The sequence below is a fragment of the Pyxicephalus adspersus genome, chromosome 9, assembly GCF_032062135.1.
Source record: "Pyxicephalus adspersus chromosome 9, UCB_Pads_2.0, whole genome shotgun sequence".
Taxonomy (NCBI): Eukaryota; Metazoa; Chordata; class Amphibia; order Anura; family Pyxicephalidae; genus Pyxicephalus; species Pyxicephalus adspersus.
The window spans coordinates 61734800-61755275 of NC_092866.1; the positions used below are offsets into that span (position 1 = coordinate 61734800).

The 20476-nt window shown below is 42.6% G+C and overlaps 1 protein-coding gene, 1 long non-coding RNA gene and 1 other non-coding gene across 3 annotated transcripts; all 3 read right to left on the reverse strand.

Moving 5' to 3' along the window:
* Positions 1-2793: 2793 nt before the first annotated feature.
* Positions 2794-12266, reverse strand: EIF4G2 (eukaryotic translation initiation factor 4 gamma 2). Its single transcript, XM_072422267.1, has 17 exons — positions 12118-12266; positions 11095-11256; positions 10500-10602; positions 9323-9448; positions 9168-9234; positions 8735-9087; positions 8499-8640; positions 8253-8416; positions 7582-7686; positions 7183-7293; positions 6999-7103; positions 5835-6050; positions 5490-5748; positions 5206-5410; positions 4688-4896; positions 4483-4604; positions 2794-3697 (listed from the first exon to the last, which is right to left on the reverse strand). The coding sequence occupies exons 1-17, from the start codon at positions 12195-12197 to the stop codon at positions 3632-3634; spliced, it is 2595 nt and encodes an 864-aa protein (XP_072278368.1). The 5' UTR covers positions 12198-12266; the 3' UTR covers positions 2794-3631.
* Positions 7369-7550, reverse strand: LOC140338760 (small nucleolar RNA SNORD97). Its single transcript, XR_011922324.1, has one exon. It is a non-coding gene; the product is annotated as a small nucleolar RNA SNORD97 (small nucleolar RNA).
* A 914-nt stretch (positions 12267-13180) lies between the features above and the next one.
* LOC140338180 (uncharacterized) lies at positions 13181-20453 on the reverse strand. The gene is made up of 3 exons (XR_011922202.1): positions 20260-20453; positions 15451-15564; positions 13181-13243 (listed from the first exon to the last, which is right to left on the reverse strand). It is a non-coding gene; the product is annotated as an uncharacterized lncRNA (long non-coding RNA).
* Positions 20454-20476: the final 23 nt, after the last annotated feature.

Below are 20476 nucleotides of genomic sequence, written 5' to 3' on the forward strand. Positions count from 1 at the left end.
ACCCATGATCCTGGAACACCTATGGGTGTGGGGACCACCCTCCCGGCTCCAAAAGTTGCCAAGTAAGAATGTCTGCCTTTCCAATTGTCCATTCAAAAACTGAAGTGACTCAGTATCAGCCCCAGCAGCAGATGGCCAGGGCAAATCAGGTGTAGAATCTGGAAGATGCACTTACAGCTTCTGATCGATCTGCAAATTGAGGGGCAATTTGGGACATAAAGTCTTGCATGATGTTGTGGTATATTCAGTTATGCTTATGGGGATAATGCATGTGATGTTGATAAAGACCTTGGCAAATGATATGGGCACACCCAACATAGCTAAATTGAAGATTCCAAATTAAACACACCGTTGAGAAGGCAACTGGACTCCAATCTTCAACTGTCGGCACACTGCAGAGAAGACTTGGCAAATTGTTCCTCTTTCCTGAGGATGGTGTGTGTTCTTGTCATCAGTAGCATCCTTCATAATATCATCAAAGGTCAGTCGGAGGAGAAGTTGATTACCGGCTATGCAGAATAATCCTCAGTTGGACCATATGTACTGACGTGAGAAAAATGAGACAGGAGGCCTTTAGCTAAACATCTCAACTTAAATTCAATGCTAATGAGCAAGGGATCAACTGGCGCTGTGGTTACCCCAGTGTTTCTCAACCAGGGTTCCTTGACCAATGAGAAGTTTGTGACTTTCAGGCTAGTTTAAGTGACCCCAATTATCTTTTTGGCTATCTGTAAGGGTGACATTCTTACCAATGGTCAGCCACATAAGAAGCTTTTATGCCACTGACCACCATACTATGAGCTGTGGATATAGGAAATATAGCAGAGATTTGCCAAGCTCTGAAAGTTATTTCAAGGGTTCCCTGATGTTTAAAAAAGTCAAGAAACACTGGGTTAGAACTTTCACTAGAAAAGGTTTAATAGGTAAAGTCACACCCAGGATCTGCTACAAAGAATGGCCCTAGAAAGGGGTTCCAAATGCTTATTCATATTCGTTGGAGACAAATGCATTATCCCGTTATAACATCTTAAGACGTGGTTAGATCTAGTCGGAATGGTCCACAAAATAATGACCAAAACAAAGTGAATAAGACCTAGGCAGTGCAGAGTCTTTGGAATTTAGACAACCCAAAGCTGGAGAACTTGTAGAAGCAACGGGGTGACCTTGTTTCAGAGATGTGAGCACTGAATGAGTAAAAGCCAAAACTGTCTGGTAGACTGCTGTGCCGTACACCGGAGTGTCAGCATTTTCTCTTTTGCATGGGTACATAACATTTGGTCTTTTCGTTGTCCTTAAGGACCCCATCATTTTCACCTCAGTGAGATCCCCTTAAAGACATCAAAATTCTACACTTCGACACCTGGTCAATACAGCCAGATTCTGTATGCATGGAAACGGACAAGTCCTCTTCTGTAGGTCTATGGATAGCTGGAGTACACAAGGATATGCTGATGGACTCTCAATTTCTCACTACTGGCAGCTGTTTTGCAAGTATCTGGATAACGGGTGGCACCTGGATCTACTTAGGGATCATTTATCCTTTTATTTCCTACCTCTTCTCTTTGGACACGTTGGGTCATATTTTCTGATTTTGGATGATCATTATCTACGTCTCATTTGATTTTCAGTGAGCCGCCTCCATCGTGTATTTATTGTTGAGCTTTGGATTTATCTTTGAGTCATTTGTGTGACATTTTCTGCCTTTATACAGTTCTTTCATGCATCTTAATTTGACCATGTTCTGATCATTTAATACCATTTAAAGCAGCAGACTGGAAATTTCAGGCATAAGTGACCGGAAAGACAAACCACTGCTCTAATCAGATATAGAATTAAAAGGAATGAATGGTGAGCGCACATTTGCAGTCTTGTGATCAGTCCAGTAAGGATACTTCCAATGCTTCTTACAGGGGTGATAGATTAAAGTTCAAACATCATCCAGTTTACCATCCAAACCTCCCCCTTCTCCATTAGATACTGAAACTATACTTTTAGCCTCCTCTCACGGCAAGACCAGCTTTGGTTACTGCCCATGATAGCACGAGGCATGTAAAATACTTTCAGGGGTGGCTGCTAAAAGACAAGCCTCTACTGACACCACTACAACACTATAGCAAGAGCTTTTTTAATATAAAATGCTCATATATGCACAGAAAACACGAGGGAGCTTTTTTGTTGTGAGAAAGCGCTCTATGATGCAGAAATGGCGCAGTACTCTGTCCAATATAGCGCGGCCACATACATGCGCATTAGTTTCAGTGCAGCGCAACACCACTATCTTCATGTTGCATAGAGACATTGCATGAACTTCAAGGCCCTCTCTGCATGACGGTACTTAAGTTTACTCATCTTGTCCCTTGCTCCCCCAGAAGCTGGCACACCAGCTAAATGTCCTTGATTAAAATTGCAGGGTTACAGAACCCCCTTTCATTGTAGGAAAGACATTTATAATACTGGCCACAATTCATAGTACATTGGAGGTGGCAGGGAATTAACCAGCAAGAAAACTGATCCCTACTTTTCCTCAATCAAAGACAAGCATTACAAGGCACCTTGCTAATGAAACTGCATCAGAACAACCTGCACAGATGTAGTTTTAGGAAAGAAAGCAAGAGCGCAAGACCCAAACAAGTTGACATTTAGCAGGGCTTTCGGCAAGCTACAGCTCCATATTGCATTGGCAAGTGTCCAGTAACAGCATTCCGAAGCATGTGCTTAACACCCCGAACTGCTGATTTTTTTTCCCCCAGTACTGGGCCAGATTAAAGTTTGTGTGCACCAATAAAATCACAGTTCAAGTATCACAATGTTTATTGATAGATACAAGTATATAAAATCAGGGCATGAACATGACTCGATAAATTAAGTAGACTTAATTTCAATACTATAATAAGGAGGACCAATTCATTTGCTCACCATTTCAAGCATCACACCCACAAATAACCACGTATCTCAGGGCAGCCATCAATCTCCCAAAACGGAGCAGGTTTTTTTTTGCCAAGAACTTTTTTTTTCTCTTTTTTTCTTGTTTTTAAAGACTTGTGCACTTGCCCAGGCTCAAAGATATTAAAATCTAGCACAAAAAAAGCCCATTACTAGAGGTAGAAGTACAGGCAATATACATACTATTACGGTAACATCCATGAATTACAGTTAAAGGATATTCTGTAACAACCAAATTGATAATCAGATATTGCAACAAGTCAAGTTTTACACTGAGCAAAAGTGCATTTCTACAGTATTCTTCAGTGTTGCTAAATCAGTTTATATTTTTTTTTTGTTTTTTTTCCTCATACGGCCCAGATAGGTTAATTTCGGCAGCTAAAGAAGTCCTCGCCAGAGACCATGTGTGTTTTGAAAACATAGGATGTAATTATTGCATGCTGCTAATAGACAGATCTAAACGTTACAAATACTCTAAAAATATTGCATGGCTGACTATGATTAAGACATTACACTTAAAAAACCTCTCCTCTTCCTTAGAGCAGAAGGAATCCTAAATCGACATGCCTCTGCATTTACAGATTGCGAAAATGTTACAGCGGAATGGATTTTCGCAGTGGTTAGGTCAAACGCGATTTAAATCATAGCAACAGTGTTTCTGCACAACATTAAGGCTTTGGCTGGTTCTTTAGTCAGCTTCCTCCTCAGATTCCTCTTCTTCAGCAGTCTCCAGCCAGGTGAGCCATTGGTTTACCTGCGAAAGAGTTAACCAAGTTACGCTGAGACGTTACAGGCACTGCAAAACAAACCATCTAACCTTTTACCCTCAGAACTATCTCTGCTGACCTCAATTGTTGCAGTATAAGTAAAAGCTTTGTTTGCTCTATCCTTCCAGTTGACATTATAAAGCATCTGAATAGGCTTCACTCTACTGCGAAGTGTCAATATACACAGTATAAGGGTGCGTGTCCGAATCACAAAAGTTAAAGTCTCTCAATAACCCATTTAGCGCAAAATAGTAAAGAAAGCAATACTGGTAAATTCAATATTAGTAGTCAATATAACATTTTCTATATGGGCATGGGAAGCACTTAGACCGTAAGCGCAGTGTAACAGCCACTGAGAGATCACTGTGCCATGCACACTGCCTACCCCTTCCTTTTATGCACCACCCCCAATACTCTCCATACTATTATAGCAACAATCACAAAGGGTTGGGTTGGAATGGTCATTCCATGGGTAAAGTGACAGTATAAATTACAATGTACAAATTTATAGTAAAATAAGAGCAGTAGGCTTGTTTCAGTCACTACCAGAAACAGATTTTTTTTTCTAGCCTCTGGAATCAAGGACTACCACCCAGTATTTCTGGGTGTGAATAGGCACATGACAGCACTGGCCTCCTCAAACTATAAGCTTACAGAGGAAGTTAATATGCCGTGTTGAGAAAAATCAGAATTAAAACAAACTGATTGCTTTGCCCTGCATGCTGTAACAGGTTTACCAAACATCAGCTATGCAACATTTACATCACTTTACCTGGAATAACGCTTTTCCTTTTCCTGGAAACTCCTGTGTAATATCTTCCTTCCATGCCAAGAAAGCTTCTTCTTCTATTATCTCCATGTCATAGAAATGGACAAAGAAGCGGAGCAACATGCCTACAATGGAAGCCCACATGTGAGTATCGCAACAGACATGGTTGCTATAGAAAACAGGAGCATGAAGAAAGCAGTGGCCGTACCTTTAGGGAAGTTTTTACTGTAGCAGTGCACCTGGAGTGCATACAAGGCGCTGACTTGCAGGTCAACATGGTCATGGAGGAACTTCTGCATCACTGGCTTAAAGGACAGCAAGAGCTGCTTCTCCTGTTCCAGCTGCTCTTTAGATGGTGCTGCCGTTTGGTCAGCATCTTCCGTAGGGCAGACCTCATTAGAAATATACTGTAAAAAGCTGCAAGACAAGGGATTATTAGAATCAGTTAAAGTGGTATGGGAAGGGGAGTAAAGATTTGTGAATAAAACTATGCAAGGAGCAAAGCCAAGATGTCACAGATTTAGCCCCAAATAAGCTTGTTGTTAACGGCTACTAAATTTATGGACTGAACAGCAATTTAACTGAATCCTGTTCCTACAGGTCAAACTCCAAAATGAAAGATTGACTGAACAGAAGTGTACAAAATGGATGTGTAATGCATCTAGGGAGCAAGCACTAATTCTAAGATTTTACAAACAGATCCAAGAACACAGCATGATCACTCACCTGGTCATCAAAATATTCACAAATCCTTTATCTACATGAAGTTTAGGAGAGATGTTATCCTTAATCCACTTGTAGATGGTCTGTGGAGAAGGATCCATCTTTATTTGTTTCAGTAACTCTTTCTCCAGTTTCATCAGCGGAAACAAGAAGCTCAGACCTTTCCCTTCCAGAATCTCCAGCATACGGTCTTTATTCTGGTCGATTTCTATAACGGAATGTTTGTGATTAGGCAAATCTTGTAAAAGATGATAAAATAGTTTTAGTGGGTCAGAAGCATTTCTTACCTGGTAACATCTTCTGCATGTTGACTTTGCTCTGCTGGAAGAGTTCTGTCAACCATTCTTTGTCCTTAAGTTTAGCCAGCTGCTGAAGACAGAGCAGGAACAGAGGGAAGTGGGTGCCATTCTCCAGAGGCTGGGCCAATTCAGCAATGCTCACCAGCTCTGCTATTATGGCACGGGCTGCGAACTGTGCCAGGTATGATTTCACCAGGGGTATGTCTACCTCCAGCTTGGGGCACTGGTCTAGCACATTTAGGAAAGCCTACAAACACAAGAATGCCAAGTTAAAAAAGGGTGGAAAAGCCACATAATTTGAGAGTGATATACAAACAGATGCAAGCAGTTTACCTGCATGAAGTTGTCACTGGTGGCCACTGCCTCCTGCCGCAAGATACCTATCAGCGCACTGGCACGCTCCTTATCTTCATCAGAGCGGTCTAGAGATTGCAGAATGATCCGGCTAATCATTTCCGGGATGAAATGTTTAGGAGCTCTCATTTCTTTCACACTGTTTATGGCATCTGCCGCATTTCCGTTATTCAAGTAGTCAGTCACAAATGTTTCCTGAAAGCCAGACCAACATTAAGTTTTGAATTTGCTTCATCAGTCCCAATTCTACAAAGAATTGTTCTCTGCTACCATTCCATATTATAAAAGCAACCACAGAGTAAAGCCTCAAAAAGCCAGTGGGTATTTTCTGCACATTTTCTTCTTTCACCGGGAAGATGGAGAGACTCCACCCCAATTATAGTAAAATCACACTAGTTCTGACAAGACCTGTACAGCCATGAATATACTCAATCTGGTCTAACAACAAGACATGTCAAGTTTTTAAGACCCAAAGCATCCTTATTGCGGGCAATTTGCACAAAAGGTCCATGGAGCATCCAAGCTTCCCTAATGATATCCCCACACAAAAAAGGGTTCTCAACCGGTGGTCCACGGCTCTAACCGGTGCCGCACCCCGAGCAGAGCCAGGAGAAGGACTCCGCTGGCAGGGCGCACAGGCCGGAGCCGCGGACTATGTCCCCTGTACAAATCCCAGGCTCAGGGAAGTGGGCAGATTGTCTGGACACAAACCCGCCCAGTCTCCCATGCTCAGATCTGCGATGGGAGAGTGGGCGAGGTTATGACATCATGACATCACTATGGGGGAGGTTTCTCCCCCTTTGAGTGACACCTGCATGCACAGTCTAGCGCCGGTAATTTTAGTGGTTTGCGGGAGCAAAAAGGTTGGCGACCACTGCTCTAAAACAGCAATAACCTTTTGCATTAAATACAAATGTGCCCAATTAGGGAAAACTGCACTGCAAAAAGGAATAGAAATGCTATAAACACCTCCTGGAGGCAAAGCAGTCACCTATGGCCTTGCTAATAGAAGAAATGCGAGCATGTTGATGGGCTGTAGAATGTCAGCTGTAATTTAGACAACATTGTAGTAAAGTACAGATAGCAATACCTGCCTTATTTGGCCCCATACCAAAAATTAAGTAGATTCAGAAAATTGCTTACAGTAAGTTTAAGTAGCTCTTCCTTTGATGGTGGAGGTTTCTTTACACTCTTGGCAGGCTTTTCTTGGATGGGTGGTGGGTTGGTTTTCAGGCCAAGCTGTGGTGTCTGAAGAAATATCATCATGGGTTAATAACTGCACAAAAATACTAATGAACAGAAAAGAAAAGAGCAACCAATGACCCACCTGTCCCATGGGTGGTGTCTGGGTGCGAGGAGGCATCATGCTCATCTGAGGCTGAAGCTTTGGCACTTGTGTCTTGTTCATTAGGAAAGACTGAGCTGGTCTTAGGCTTATCTGAAGGAAGATAAATGAAAGGTTAACACCCCACAGAAACTAACCACTTAGGGAGAACCAAATCTGCAATATGTTAAGCCCTCATATCTCATAATCATGCTCAGTGGACGCTGGTCACTCGGAAACAGGAGAGAGAAGGTAAAGATTGGGGTTATAGGAGAAGGAACTAGTTAGAGGTGGAAAAAGAAATGGGAGAGAAAGTGAGTTTCCAGGCAAAAGTCCTCGTAATAACGCGTCTTTTCTTAATCATCGGGCATTAGGAAGAAGAATCCTTTAGGCGGTACTCACCTCATCTGCATTAAGCTGGCCTTTTTTAATAAACCGAGGCGGCATATCCTTTGACTGCCCTTGTTGCGATAAGAGCCCCTGACTCTGGTACATCTGGCCTTGCCCCTTTTAAAAGAAATGGAAAGTCAGACATCAGCTATCAGAAGTTTAACTAAATTTTCCTGGAAGGCTGGGCTGCCATTTCTGCGAAGTTTTGTTTTTCCCTGCCATTGCTTATTATAAGTTGCCTGTCCCTATCTTGCCAACTGCTCCATCTTTTCAGTACAAGCAGCCAGGCAAGCAATATTTTTTTTTTTTAATTATAGCATGAACTTAGAAAGCAACACCCACTTCATCAATACAAGGTGTACTTTAGGTAGAAAGCAAAAATGGTGATAACCTACCGTATATGTAGGAGTGCCTCAAAGCTTGATCATTTTAGAGCAAGCATGCTAATGGGGCAAATTCCCTAAAATCAAGACAATCCTGCTAGTCAAGCAAGCTATAGCTACACAACTTTTACTTCCCAGATACCTCACTATAGCAGAATAACACAACACCACATGGCGAGGCCATGTGAAAAAGTACATTTATTTTGTACAAAATGAAGTCCTGTCACCCAAGCTACTAGGATTACGTAGTGGAGTATTTGAACCAAAGATCACTTAACAGTAGAAATTTTAAAACCTCACCTGGCTTTTCATAAAAGGTTTGCCTCCAATTTCACCAAACTGAGACTGTACAGGAGGTATGATGTGTCCGCCATGCCCATTGAACAACTGATTTGAACGATGACGTCCCATGGTTGGGGAGAACCTGTCCTGTATAACGCCTGGACCAGTACCAATACCACTACCTAAGGGGCCAGATAACAGGGGTGAGATCAAGCACGTAAAAAAAATTAGTAACTTTTACACACATACGGCTTAAGTACACACCAGGCATCTGTCTAAACATATCAGCAAGTCCTCCAAGTGGGTCCCTGTCAAGCTTCATTCGTGGTGGCATAAACGGGCCTTCTAAAAAGAAGTCAGTTCGCATTCCTTGTGACATTGGAGGTGGAATGAAGACTCCTATATCCTGGTAAGGCAAAAAAAAAAAAAATCGTATGAAGGTACTCTCCACAAAAACCCTGTTTTTTTAGGACCAAGTTATGCACAGCACCACCACTCACTTTCACTGCATCTTGGCGGATTTGATTGATAGTCTTTGGTCCATTATCAATGAAAGCTTTGCGAGGAACCCAACCGTTTTCTCGCAACTCCACAGTATCCTGCAAAAAGAACAAGTGATTAAGACTTTGGTAATACACACACTTCCCTTTTTTTAATCTGGCATTGCATAATATTGCCATGTTGCATTGCACTTCACTTACTGTTTTGATGCACTTATGAAGGATAGATTCATGAATAAGGTCAAGCTTGCCAAGCTCGCCGATAAATTTGATGTTTCCCAGCATCTTAATCTTGGCAATGGCTCTTTGTTCCTCTTCCTCAGGGAGGAGAGGGCTGTCTCGCTTGTCATATACTGAAAAAAAAAAAAAAAATCATGTCATATACAAGGTTTAAAATATTTTACCACACAGTGTCTCAAAACAAAGCACTTACCCTCAACATTTCTGGATCTGTTCTCAAACTCATCTTGAAGTTTTGAAATTAGGAGGCGTCTAAACGTCTGGAGAGAAGAAATCGTATTTTAAACTGATGTACATGAATGCTTAACAGCAGATGTGCCCAGAGTGAGATGAATTGTGGATACTTACTGTGCTTTGCTTCTGTCCTGGCTGACCCTCTGGACCGTCAAAATTTGGCGCATCTTCTGCTAATCGCAGACATAGCTGAGCATAGAGTGAGCTGTACTTTGGCTCTTCGAGGGCTTTGTCTACAATCTAGAAAGCAAAAGCCAGATATAATGAGCATGCCATTTTAAAGCATTTTACTGTAGCTTTAAATACCCAGCTTTTTATATTTCAGTGCTTAGTTTGCTGACAAAGAAAACTTTGGAACCCCCTAATGCATCCACCTTTCTGGTGGATCAGCAAAACGTATTGTGATGGGGCAGTAGGAATAGGACTGGGTAGTGTTGAAGCTTAACTCCAGCTCCTGAAGTGCTTTGTCTGTTAGACTAGTCTAAGATTTGGCAAGGTATGCGAGGTGCAAACATCTCAGTTGCTTCGTTTTTAGCATTTGGCTGACATATTTCATTGTCCAATTTTGATATTTTTAACGTTATATCTTGTATTATCCCTTTACCCTATTCCTAAAAATCATAATAAAATAAAATATAAGAATCTCGGTTGCAGTATCGCACAATATTCAGAAACCATTTTTCCAGAGCACCACTGAATTCTGACACTGTACTAACATTTGCTGCAACCACTGTTAACTATTTAAATACCATCAGAACCAAATGGCTAGAATAGTCGATACTATTAGGAATATTTGGTGTATATACTTTCTCATGAGCACTGGATGCAAGGAAATTAGGTATTGTTGAATGCCAGTACTCCCTTTAGCCTTGTACAGATGTACAGCCTAATTGATTAATTAAATTTCATGTCACTGTGCAATAGAAGCTACAGCATATTAGATATTAGTCAGCCGCATCTAACCCTTTCCTTCCCAGCCTGACCCCGGCTTGCCCCTTCCTTTCATTGAATTTCAGTCCTTTTGATCATGGGGACTCAGTGATGTGAAAAACAGAAAGCCATGAAATGTTGCTGTTGGCCCCTTCAATGATAGGCCTGCATTGCAGAGAAACACAACCACCAAGTAGCGAGCTCACTTGGTCTAAAATCAAGACATGTAAAAATTGGAAATTTCCATGGTCTGATGAAATGAGAAATGAGGCACTGATCTCTGCCACAACGGAAAAATATACATTTTATGTTTCACAATACATTCAGGCGCACAGTACAAAAGAAACAAGCAATTACTTACAAGCAGTATGATTCCTTTGAGGATGATTTTGGAATCTACACCCACATTAAGGAGCTCAAGGCATAGTTTGTCAAACTTCTCAGGAGCAAGCTTGTTTAAGATGCTAAAAGAAAAGGGTAAAACCATTAGAGAAAAAAAAAAAAAATGACCATATGTTAAAAAACAGATTCACCAGTATATAGACCAGTTACCAGCCAATGGCTCACTAGCACAGTTAAGGATTCTCTAAGCAGTTACTCCACTGCTGTACAGCACTTGGCATAAACACCAAGCATTGCTCAACAAGTGTATGGCAGGACAAACATTTGTTCCACAGCGACTGTGACCCATCTGGCTCATTACTCCTGTTTAGCAAAACACAGAGTTAAGCCAGATGCCCTCTAAAAATAAAGGCGACGGCGGAGAATTCTCCATTTACCTACTCCCAATCCATGAAGGGGACATTGGGACAAACCTAACAGCAAAAGAGCCAAGGGTGATTACAGCATTTTGCTTTACTGGCAACTGTACAATAGTGAATAATTTGTGATCAATATTTGGAATATTTAATAAAACTATGTTTCGGCAGACCAAGTCTTCCACAGGGATCACTTACCCTCTTACTTTCCTAAAGATTGCATCGTGCCGTTCTTTTTCACTTTGCGAGGTGAGCGCAGTGTTGTTGGCGGAGTTGTTTGCGGAGTTAACATCTCGTTTAGTGCTTCGTGAAGGAATCCATCTTGGAACGCCAGGCCCTGGGGTTTTCCCCAGGTACTCGCTGAAGAGAAAAACAAGGAAATATTACATATCACCATTCAAGACTGACAAACACAAAGACAACTTATCCGTATGTATAGTGGTCTGCAGTGATTCCTATTGGGAAGGCTTACCTATGTAAATATTACATTTAAACATTTGCCGCCATGTGCTTTCTTAATTTAATGGATTAAACCTTTCATGTGTTATTCTTGAAAGGGGTCAAAAGTAGAGAGTAGTGGTGATGCAAGTCATCGCATGTTTAGTTACCACAGTAGTGAGAAAAAGAACTTTAGGTGTGGGCAACTGCACTACTTCTACATAAATGTTCCCCTTTAAGGGGTTACTATAGCCCATTACCATTTTGTTAGTTGTTCCTGTACCAATATTCCCTTTTTATTTCTCCACATGTTTAAAGGGAGCTCAAGGGGTTTTACAGAGGAAGGCATGAAACCAATAATGTCGGCTTTGCACCCTGATGGAGAACTCAGCATCACAATTTCTAACAGCAGCAACCACCATGTACAAGAGGGAACTCAAATTGTTATTTCTTCCTATGAACTTAATTATTAAAAGGTCACTTTTGACCATCGTTCTGCTTCAAGTCTTCATTTACAGTGCACAAGCAAGGTTTCCTATCAAAGTAGCTCCATTTGGAAAAAAAAAAAGCCATCAAGCGTTTCTGGATCAGCTAAAGCATCTTCATTATGCACCATGAACTCCCCGTATGTTAACAAGCCACAATAGTAACTGCTATGGGTTTCAAGATCCAGATATTAAATCAAAAAGACCACCAAATATATAACAAGCAAGTGACCATTTCTACTAAATAAACTCCGCATTAACACAGGAGTTCAGTCCACCATTATCCGAGTATACACACCAGCGTTTCCGCTCAGCTGGGTTACTGTGCGATACAGGCGCACAACCCGCTGAGTCCACTTCGCCTAACGCGCGCTGCATGCAAATGCAGGAGGCGCAGATGTTTTACAGAAATGCTGTGTTCGCAACTGGGGGAGGGGAGGAGCTGTTTGGGCCTCTCAGACGATCTTCCTCGGGCGGGTAATGCCACCTAGTCAAAATCCTGTCAAAACACTGCCGATCAGAGCTTTCAACCTGCCAACGAGCAAATGTGGGAAAAAAGCCAAAATGAGGCACAGGTGCTGGAATAATTTTATATGGTTAAAAACTGGGCCCCCCGCAATTAGATTAAATGTCAGGGGCAATGTGATCGTAGCCAAAAAATGCAAACAGTACAAATATAAACTTCTATATGGACATAGCACTTATAGGATTCTGAAAGAAGGACCATGCCTCAGAATGCCTTACTGTGCAGACCCACCCAAGGATATCCAGGGTTCTCCCAAGAATTTTTTTAAAAGCTGGGTAACAAGCAGCTTCAGGCAGGTGGTAGCCCCTGTATTGGGACCCGACTTTTCAGTAACCAATCACAAACAGCCGGGTGGTTACTAAAAAGTGCTGGGTGGTACGCCCAGCTAAAATGGGCCGGGGAGAACACTGGATACACCCTTTTATTTACACCACACTAACCCAGCATACAATCCAGATACAACTTTCCAAAGACTTGTAGACATAGAAGCTATGGTAGACAATCTAGGGCAAAGTATGAGAGAAAGGGTGACATTGAAAGCTCTTGCGCCAAATTACTGCTGAGCACTCCCAATACAAAGTCAATAGACCGTCATTTACAGGTCGGCTTTATGCTTCAGTGGATGCTGCATTCACCAATCTGTAGGAATTGTAAGCTGAACTAGGACCCAATTTCAAGAACTTTGATTTCCTACATAAAGTTTGCAGACCGTTTTGAGGCTTGTAAATTACCAAAGGCCTTGTGTCCAAAAAAGAAGTGGAAGGCATCATAGGTATGGGTGGGAAACTAAGGGTCTAAAGATTTTTTTGGAAAAGCAAAAAATCGGAGAACTTACCTGTTGCCAACAGTCTTGGGATAGTGCTGAGAGGCACCCCTACCTCCTCCACCTGACGAAGCACTGCAAGCAGAAGAAAAGTTCAGATGTTGGTCGGTACCACAAAATGAAACCTATTATAGCAAAACGCTGCTTTTATTTTTTAAATTAAAATCTAGATGAATATAGATCACTCCTTTGCTTCTCCCAGATACCACGAAATGCAAAACTACCCCAGAACGGTGGTAGTACAGGAAAGGGGGCACGCAGAACAATTGCACCACATACTAACGCGGTCTAGTGCCGCCTGTGCCACCCTAATAACCCTTAAAGGTTTTCAGGGAACCCCAGCTATCAACTACAATATCCACAGTTCATATGTTACAGCTCATAACCGTTTATTAGTATGGTGGTCAATGGGAAGAATTTCTCTTACATTGCCAGAATGCAACGCTTACAGATCATCGGCGTCAGTGGTAAAGGACCAGAGAGGCACAAACTGGTCATTGCTCAAGGAACCCCCAGCAACCCCTGGTCTAGTGTTATTACCTCTATGTATATTTTGTATTTATGCCAGTACATGGCCTTTAGACTAATATTGAGGATTTATATAGCGCCAACTTTTACAAAGTGCTGTACATTAAATAGGGGTTGCAAATCACAGACACAGGAGGAGGGGGACCCTGCCCCGAAGAGCTTACGATTTAGGAGACCCGGTGCTCCTCTAAGACAGGTCTGCATTTGTACTCATGGGTGAGATTTCAGATAAGTTACACTCACCTATGTGCCTGTTCCAGTGCACTGTTACTATGCTACTGATTTACTTAGCCATGTAATCCAAAATATCATATCCCAGGATCCCTATTTAAACCAGTTTCCCAGGTTACAACAGACTTTAGGTGGGATTTTGCAGTCTGAAAGCTCAATATAGTTACAGAAATTGGTTGATAAAGTAAATATTTTGCAGTTCTTGCAGTGTTTCCTTGTAACGTATCACATTTGCCCCTTTATTTTGTTGGTGCCTCTAAAATATCCTTTTCCAGCAGATATCAGCCATACACAGGGGGCAGTTCGAAAAACTGGCCATGATTTTTGTAGCAAGAACTTAATATGCAATCATTGTGGTGCTGCAAAGCAAATATGGCTTCATCTTACACCTACATATTGACAATCCAAAAATAGAAGCTGGGCTTTGGAAGAACTAACATTTCAGTTGCATCAAGCCAATCTTTTTTTATAAATATATTATTATACAGACAAAACATAGGGACAAACACAAAACAACTGTAAAACCATACCAGAATTTTTTTTTTATTTTACCTGGTTGGGAAGAAACTGTAGGTGGGTTGTGGCCCCTGTATTGCGAAACAACTTTTCAGTAACTGCCCAAAAACAGCCAGGTTGTTTTTGGGCAGTGCTGGGTGTTCCGCCCGGCTAAAAGGGGCCAGGGAGAACATTGCATACAATAATTATAGACACCATCATAGAGGGGGATGAGAACATTAGGAAATAAAAGTACAAACATCACTAATAATATAGGGTACCAGTCCAAATCCAAGAGGCACAGGGTTTCCAGTCAAGGAAGCTAAGCTGTGTATGTCGCCATGTATGTACATATGCAATTGTATATTTGTACATCAGTATGTACATGAACAAAGCATAGTACAATATTACTATACATAGTTTAACAGCAGGTTCCATAATCCCACATGGGTATCAAGCCAATCTCTTAAAAGTAAAGTATGAGCATGTATATTGTTAATATGGTCGAGACGTAACTGGCCGCTATTGAAATTAACATTTTACCCCCAGTGTTCTCCCTGGCCCCACCACATTTCAGTAACCTCCCTGGCTTTTTTTGGGTGGTTACTGATGAGTTTGGTCACAATTTCTTCCTGCCCAGCTTTAAAAAAATTCTGGGTTAAACACTGTACCCCCATAAACTCCCCACTTAAATGGAGATTGCAGCACATAAGCAAAATTTCTGAATTCACCGGCAGGCTGCACATATCTCCAAAATGAAAGGTAAATGTCAAACTTTGAGGGACAGGCACGATTTTTAAGAGGAAACCTGTACCAAATCTTTGCATACAAGCAAATCACAGTGTTCTCCACGGCCAGTTTAACCTGGGCACACCACCCGGCACTTTTCAGTAACCACCAGGATGTTTTTGGGTAATTACTGAATATTTGGGTCACCATACAGGGGGGCTGTCACCTGCCTACAATTTCCTCCCAGACAGCTTATAAAAATTTCTGGGTTGAACACTGAAGCATCATTACCAACTTACCTGAAACGAGAAGCACCCCCTTCTGCAATCGCACTCTCCACTTTGGCGGCTTGATAACAAAGAATGTTCAAAAAAATAAATTCTCAATGGGCAGGGTGGGGAGGGGGACACGCGCTGAAAAGAAAAAATGAAAATTAGTTTTATTTCAGTCAATAACAGAACACATGAAATATAAAGTACACCGAATTCTATAAAACAAAACAGCATGATTCTTTTTTGGCATTAAATTCACCATCAGCATCCTGGCATCGCCACAATGTTCTAAGGACTAAAAATACTGGGATGGATTTCTGTAAAGTGCTGACACAAAGCGAGCACTAAGTGATGATTGATTTTACTAGGCACAGAAGTAAATGCTGCAAGGCTTATAGGTTATCAGGAAATTGTCAACTTGCTCAGTGTCCTCCCCGGCACCTTTAAGCTGGGTGCACCACCCTGGACTATACAGTAACCACCCGGCTTTTTTTTGGGTGCTTACTATAGAATTGGGTCACAACACAGGGGCTGCCACCCGCCTATAATTTCTTCCCACCCAGCTTAAAAAAAAAATCTGAATCCTTGCAAGGATCCAGTGAGTGATCACCAAAGCCAAGACAATGAGTGATCAATGCTGGATGTCGGTCAGAGGCGCCGATAAAGCCGTCCACTATTCTGCTCAGAATCATTACTCCGGCTCCTAGTGAACTGGGCAGCCTTTTCCATAATTCCATCAGATCTGCAATAATAGAGGTTTTCCAAGAAAAGACGACCCCTCGTTAGGCAAAGGAATATTCTGTGCTCGATTCAAGGGAACACCTACTAATATTGTACAAAGTCCCATTGTCATGTTACTAGCTGTCTGTCAAAGGAGCTTACAATCTAATGTCCCTACCATAGCCATTAATACAGTCTTAGATAAATTCAGGGAAGAAGCCAATTAATACAGTCTTAGATAAATTCAGGGAAGAAGCCAATTAACCTAACTACATGTTTTTGGGATGTTGGAGGAAATCCACACAAACACGGGGAGAACCTGCAAACTCCATGCAGATAGTGCCATGGCCGAGATTCAAGGCCAGAGTGCTAACCACTGAGCCACCATGCTACAAGATCTGCACAACAACAAGAATAAACTAAAAGCATCTTTTAATCCAATAGAAAAAAAAATCTTTGTAAACTCTTCAGGGCAGAGTCCTCCTCTCCATTGTGTCACTATCTGTCACTTGCAGCCTCTAGTGTACAGTGCTGCGTAATATGTTGGCGCTATATAAATTCTGTTTTACAATAAAATGCTAAAAATCAAATCTCAGCTAAATTTAGGCTTTGCAAGCACATGGTCTGGAGATCAGTGAGATGACATTGAAAATTAATAAAAGAAGAATAGCAGCGACTAGTTATTTGTTAGGTGTATATAACCCCCCCCCACCCCCCGGGGCAGATGTGAACATCTCTACCCTGCAGGTAAGCAATGCTGCTGTGTCCTTCCACAGGACAATGGCTGTGCGGATAGAGCAAGGATTTAGTAAAACAATGGAGGTACGACAAAGGAATCCAGGTTTGGTGTTAGAGGAGGGGGATCTGCTCACACAATAGCCTGGGAGGAGGTGCTGGATTTGAGGCCTAGTCCTGGCAGGCTCGCCCTTTGTTCTTGGGAAGAGGAAGAAAGCAGCTCCGGAGGGACCGGCAGACACAGCCACCTGGACCTGGAAGTTCCTTATCACATCAATGCTGATACTTGGCAGATGGGCAAATCCGAAAAACATCCAGCTTGCATGGCAATCTGCCAGTTTGTGCCACCTATATTTGGCAAAATTCCTTCCGGGGGCTGAACACAGAACAGAGGGGTTCCAATAGAAACAAAAAATTCCAAATTCATCCAATAAACCAGCCGAACAACAAGCAAAGCTTTGCATTGCAGAACAAAGAAATCAGGACAATGGAAGCCAGGCTGCTTTCTGTAACATGTGAAAATGCCCAGCAACAAATTCTGGGAAAGATTTCCATTTTCATCATAAAATTATAGAAGCCGATAAAGCTGTTTGGGGACAATCTGAGCAAATCTAGAAAAAGACAAAAGCTGCCAGGTAAAGATTTGTGAAATATAAATGAAAGATGAAAGTATCCGGTGTGGGAAAGGTTATCAATCCAGACCGGGAAATACGGGAGCTAAATCCTGAGGACCTCCGAGTGACGGGGAGGAATCAGTCCATAGATTGGATGTATAGATGGGGATTTCAATGGGGGTCCAGTTGGATACCATTGGCCTGATTTATTAAAGCGCTCCAAGGCTGGAGAGGATACACTTCCATCAGTGAAGCTGGGTGATCCAGCAAACCTGGAATAGACTTCCTCAAAGTCATTCGCAATTTATTAGCAAGTGTTTCCAATCCAGGACCAGATCCATTCCAGGTTTGCTGTATCACCCAGCTTCACTGATGAAAGTGAATCTTCTCCAATCAGGGCCAAAGTCTGCACTTCTCATATTGTAAAGATTTGTATCCCATGGGCCCTCCAAATCCCTAAAGAAGGAAGCCCTAAAAAATGGGGGCAATGGAAGAGATAAAAGCCCGGGGATATAGAGTACAAAGAACAACCGATGAAGTCACATGGTGGGGTCACATGGTACCCCAGCCCTAGGAAAGGTTTTCCTCTTGGCCAATAGACAACTAGAAGGAGCTACAAGAAGAGACGCCAATTGGAGGGATCCAGTAGACTTGCATTTTGGCGACCCATACCCGTCAAGTGTTGAACCCAGAATTTTTTTTAGGCTGGTTGGAAAGAAACTGTAGATGGGTGTCAGTCCCTGTATAGTGAGCCAATTCATCAGTAACCACCCAAAAAAAAGCCTGGTGGTTACTAAAAAAAAGTGTTGAGTGGTGTGCCTAGCGAAAAAGACCTGGGGAGATCACTGAACTAACCCCTGTACCCCCATACTGGTTATATTCCACAAGTTCATCCTCTTAGTATAGAACATTGAGGCCCCGTTCCCAAAACGTAGAGTAGCTGTGTTGCCAATGGATTAGCAGAATCGGCTGCTTTTGAAGTGATTGGACTACAAAACCCCAACAACCCCCCAATACTACAAAGGCTGCTTTTCTGAAGCAGCAGGGTGACTACAAGCCCCCAATATAAGAAGATTCTCTGCTATGATTGGCTTGGCAATGGATCCTAAATATAGAGATCAGTGAGGAAAGGTGCAGCCAGGGTCTTTGATATTGGGTGGATATAACCTCAGACCCAATTCTCCTCATATGGCCGCCAGACACAACAAACATCCGCAGGGGCTCCGTTTGGATGTGAGCAGATTTGGCTGGGGTGTGACACAGGCCGGAGCCATCCAGATGGAGCTGCCAGAGGCCCCTCCAGCCTCAGCAGCCCAGCCCCAGGGGTATCGGCAGGATTTGTAGACTACAGAACCGAGCAGCCCAATGCGATAAACTTTGCTTTGTGTCTACAAGCGTTGGCATGGTTTTGTAGCTGTGGAGGACTACATGTCCCAGAATTGCCTGCACATAGGCAGACATAACGCACTCTGTGTCTGCTGAAAACAAATCATGAATGCAGCATTGGGTGACCCATGGACTACAACACCCAGCATTCCTTTTATTACTATAACATAGGCTGCAGCATCCGCTGCTCCATCTCTATAGCAGCAAGTGGACTACATTACCCAGAATCCCTTTCATCATTATATGCAGTGCTATTGGTGGACAAAGCCTGCAATTCCTATAAACTTTGCACCCCCCCAATACTGTGTATAGAGTTGGTGGACTATTCCTACTATGTAAATGTATACACACACCTGTGTGACTACAATGCCTGGCATCCTCATTACATATAATTATACCCATTACTGGGTTTCTATAATTACATTAGCCAGAATTCCTTTGGATACTACAAGTCATCCTGTTTCTTTATGGCAGCTGGTGGACTACAATACCCAGCATGCCTATAGTATACAATCACACACTCCTACAATGGCTTTGTAAATATAATCCACAATCCTTTCCATAAATATTTACATGCTGTGTCTACAGCTGCTGGTGGACTACGATTCCCAGCTTTATCAATAAGAAGTGTCTATTAAACAGAGCAGCAAGGGATGATGGGAAATGTAGTGCCAGACCTGGCTATTGGTGCAGCACAATGACCATATACAGCACCCTCGCTTTGTGTCTACACAAGTGGACTACAACACCTAGCAGTCACATATTATAAAGCCACACAGTATACAGCTTGCTGTACTTGGACTACAACACCCAGTTGTTCTATAGCCATATAAAGGAGAGGATGCTTTGTATCTATAGATATTAATGGACTATAATACCCAGCTGGTCCAATATAGCTTGAATAAGGCTGGATGCTTTGTGTCTATAGATATTGGTGGACTACAGAGCCCAGCATTACTAACACAAGATGCTTTGTGTCTAGAAAGCAGTGCTTGGACTACATTACCCAGAATTCCTTTCACCATAAATGAATACAAATGGCTGTGCTTTAGCGCAAGGGATGCTGGGATTTGTAGTCCCACGCCCAGTACTGGTCTTTATGGGTGTTGGTGGACTACAATACTAAGCATCGCCACAAGAAAGCCTCAGATCTACTCCGTTACCGGCTTTTCTGGGGCTGATGGGGCATCACAAAGCCCATTATTCCCAATGAACAGCCAAAACAAAGGCTTTCAGACCGGGAGTAGGCCCCCAGCCTGACCAGAAACAATGCCGGGCTCTTCCATCCTACAGCGGTATTCACAATCCCCCCTCAGCACACCGCACAGGGCGTCCGCCGCCATTTTGTGCGAGCATCGTGTCGGCCATCTTGTCAGCTCACCTCTCCCGGAGGGACGGCAGTGTTGTGGCGAGAGTCGTCTCTTCTCCCGGAGAGAAATGTGGCGGCTCGGGTGGTGGGGGGAAGGGGGAGGGGGGAAACTATACAGGGAGGAACACAACCGGGTATGTGAGCGGATCTGATTCCGCGGTTCCCTCCGCCTCCTCCGTCGTTCTGCGGCGACTCCCGGGGAAACACACAGGGCCGCCTTTATCAGAGA

Excerpts from the sequence above, each read along its gene's own strand:
- EIF4G2 (XM_072422267.1), bottom strand. The coding sequence starts at position 12,197 with ATGCAGCGCGCGTTAGGCGAAGTGGACTCAGCGGGTTGTGCGCCTGTA. Across the intron at positions 7,687-8,252 it reads AACCTTTTATGAAAAGCCAG|GGGCAAGGCCAGATGTACCA; the intron begins GTGAGGTTTTAA and ends TTCTTTTAAAAG. Across the intron at positions 7,294-7,581 it reads GCCAGCTTAATGCAGATGAG|ATAAGCCTAAGACCAGCTCA; the intron begins GTGAGTACCGCC and ends ATCTTCCTTCAG.